General features: G+C 39.4%; 1 protein-coding gene across 1 annotated transcript in view; it reads left to right on the top strand.

Annotated features, from left to right (window-relative positions):
- Positions 1 to 3052, top strand: part of TMC1 (transmembrane channel-like 1) — a 189406-nt gene that overhangs the window by 69303 nt on the left and 117051 nt on the right. Inside the window, exon 5 of the mRNA XM_006894419.1 lies at positions 596 to 686. Within this exon, the coding sequence (XP_006894481.1) occupies positions 596 to 686 (91 nt within the window). The remainder of the gene's footprint in view (positions 1 to 595; positions 687 to 3052) is intronic.

The raw sequence follows: 3052 nt of genomic DNA, 5'->3' as shown, positions 1-3052 counted from the left end.
AGTCAGTTCCAACTCGACAGTACACATCAAGATGCCACCAGAGCTCCCTTTTCAGGATCACTGCAAAGCTTAAATTAGAAGTATTTTCTGAGTATGACATCAGAAGTATTCTTTTCCATCTTCCTTCTCCCCTCAACCCTATTTGCTACACCTCCTATGGCTTAAAAGATAATTCTTTTTAAAGGATTAAATTATAGGCCAGCCAGAAAATTCAGTTTGTCCTAATATCTCTGCTCCATGAAAAAAAAAAAACACTCTGTAAGAAAGATCAAGCAAAATAAAGTATTTTGAAAGGGACATCTGATTGCCAGGATGTGAAGTACACTTCAAATTCCATTTTATATGTGGTAGAAATAAGAAGTAAGTGAGTTTTCTTCTATTTTTACACCTAGCATAAATTCTTTGCTTTTTGATGGCTCTTAAATGTCCATTACAAGCCCTTAAGCTATGAAAGGAATCTCAGGTTCACTTGTTAAGGGTCTCGTGGGGTCTTGAATTAGACTGTAGATGTAATACAATTAGACATCTATTACCTCAATATCTTATTATTCTTAACCCACACCCATCCACCCCTTGTTTTGTTGTATTTTTTCAGGGAAGCAAAAAAATTTGTAAGTGAAAATGAAGGGGCTCTTGGGAAAGGAAAAGGAAAGAAGTGGTTTGCCTTTAAGATGATGATGGCCAAGGTAAGCGATTTGGGCGCTTCAGTCTGGTTTGCACTGTGCTCTTTCCGCAGGTGCCCCCAACTGTGTGGAATATGGTTTGTGGGGAGGGAGCACATTCAAAATCAACCCTTACTATTTGTACACATGCACATGTAAACATTTCCAGTGTATGAGTGTTTTAACATTTTGAGGGGAGAGGGAGTTAGAAAAAAGAACGTCCTCAGAAAAGGGAAAAGAAAAAAGATAGGTTGATAAACCTTTTATTAATGGCAAATAATTTACTGGCATGACTTTCTCACTCTCAAACGTGGAAAATTATTGGCCTTTTTTTTTATTTTCTGGTTGTGAGAGCTTTGGGAGAAGGTTTATTTTTCAAAAGGCCTCCAAGCTACAAGCCATATACAGTTTTTCTCTACCAGGACAGCAACTATAAAATTGGATGAAACGGTAAAGATCCAGGATGAAAAACAATGTATATGAACTTTGTAAATAAGGGAGTGTTAAAAGATAATTGTATGAAAAAATATAAGGAAAAACAAAAGATAAGGCAATATAAATACAGATTTTTTTTTAAAAAAAAAGAGCTAGAAAGGATGGTGACATTCTGTCACATACTTTGAACATGTTGCCTGGAGGGGCCAGTCTTTTGAAAAAGACATCACGCTAGGAAACACCATAGAGGATCAGAGAGAGAGAGGAAGATGTTCAACAAAAGGGATTGACACGGTGACTGTAGCAAAGGGCCCGAGCATGTCAGAAATCATGGGGATGAGGCAGGGTAGGGCTAGGTTGAGATCTGATGTTCTTAGGGTCAATGTGAGTGGTCATCCACTCTACCTAAACGTAACCAATGTGCTAACAGAGGTTCTAAGAGGGCAAAGTTCCGATATTTTGTTCACAGGGTTACTATGAGTCCCAGTTGACTTGAAACATCTATCAACAACAAGATGTACTAAAGCAAGGAGTCCTGATGGTGTAGTGTGTTACACGTTGTGTTGCTGACCCAAAGATAGGCTCCTGGAATTCCCCCAGCTGCTCTGCAGAAGAAAGATGAACAGTCCCTTCCCATATAGCCTCAGAAACCCAAAGGGGGGACGGTTGTGAGAGTGGCAATCCACTTGATGGCAATGAAAATGTACTGAACAGAGTTACTGGGATATGAAAATGGTTAATATTCTGGGCCAGCTGCTTGCCTAAGGGTTGGCGGTTGCATTTAGAAGAGCCTCTGAAGAAGGACCTTGTGATCTACCTCTAGAAAAATTATCACCCATAGAAAACTCTATAGAACCATATTATTCTGATACATTTTGAGGCATGAGGTTCAGAATCAACTCAATGAAAACTATTGTTCTTTCCATGCTAACTACTAAACTAGAATCCTCTGATAAAGTTATCACATTTAATTACTTAAAGCAAAATAAGCCAGCAGATGTTATTGTCCCTGAGTCATAATCCATAGCGACATAATCCATAGACATTGTAGCCCAAAGGCAGCACCCCTCCGGGGCCTCAAACTCACCAGCAGCTCCACCTGAGAAAGGTGAGCAATCTCCTTGTGTGAAATTTCCTGCCTCTGAAAACGCTGGAGGGTCAACCATGAGTCAGATCTGACTCTTAAGGCAATGAACTTCTTTGCTTATTTCCGAATAATTTCTTTCATGTTGAAGTCAAATGCATTCTCATAGAAAAGACATTTTCTGAATGAAGAAATGTTGGTTTTGGGGTTTTGGGTTTTTTTTTTGTTTGTTTGTTTGTTTTTCATTTCAGGCCTATATAGGGCATCAAGTGTTTTTCATTTTATTTTCCACTAAGGTCTACCACCACATTTCCTTGCATATCCTTTCATTGAATTAAATTTCCTCTTTTTTCCACAGGGAACATTCTGTGAGTTAAATGCATCCCTCCCAAACAAAAGTGGGTCCTTTTTTATTGATTATGCAGGATGTGCTGCCTACCTGGGATTTCTGTTCTGAGGAGCAAGAGAGACACAAACGTATATATGTGAGCTCAGCCATCTGAGTCAACCACTTTCCACAACATAACCCCACCTAGTTCTTTTTATTTAGGACTTGCTAATGTAAACAAAAGTGTTACCATTATTGCTGTTGTGTACCATAGAGTCGGAACCGACCCATAGCTGACCCATAGTGGGTTTTCAGAGGCAGTTAATCATATGGAAGGAGATTGCCCATCCTTCTCCTGTGTATACATACATACATATACAATCATATAGATTATACACACACACACACACACATAATCATATGTTGTTGTTGTTATGTGCCGTCAAGTCTCCTGCGACTCATAGCGACCCTATGTACAACAGCCCTAAACTCCACTCTGTCCTGTGCCAATCGCACTGTCTCTGACACTCCCATCCCAATTAT

This window comes from Elephantulus edwardii, unplaced genomic scaffold (assembly GCF_000299155.1).
Source record: "Elephantulus edwardii isolate Elephantulus edwardi_28Jun2011 unplaced genomic scaffold, EleEdw1.0 scaffold00141, whole genome shotgun sequence".
Classification (NCBI taxonomy): domain Eukaryota; kingdom Metazoa; phylum Chordata; class Mammalia; order Macroscelidea; family Macroscelididae; genus Elephantulus; species Elephantulus edwardii.
The sequence above is the reverse complement of the archived record's forward strand: the minus strand, read 5'-3'. Positions and strand labels throughout refer to the sequence as shown.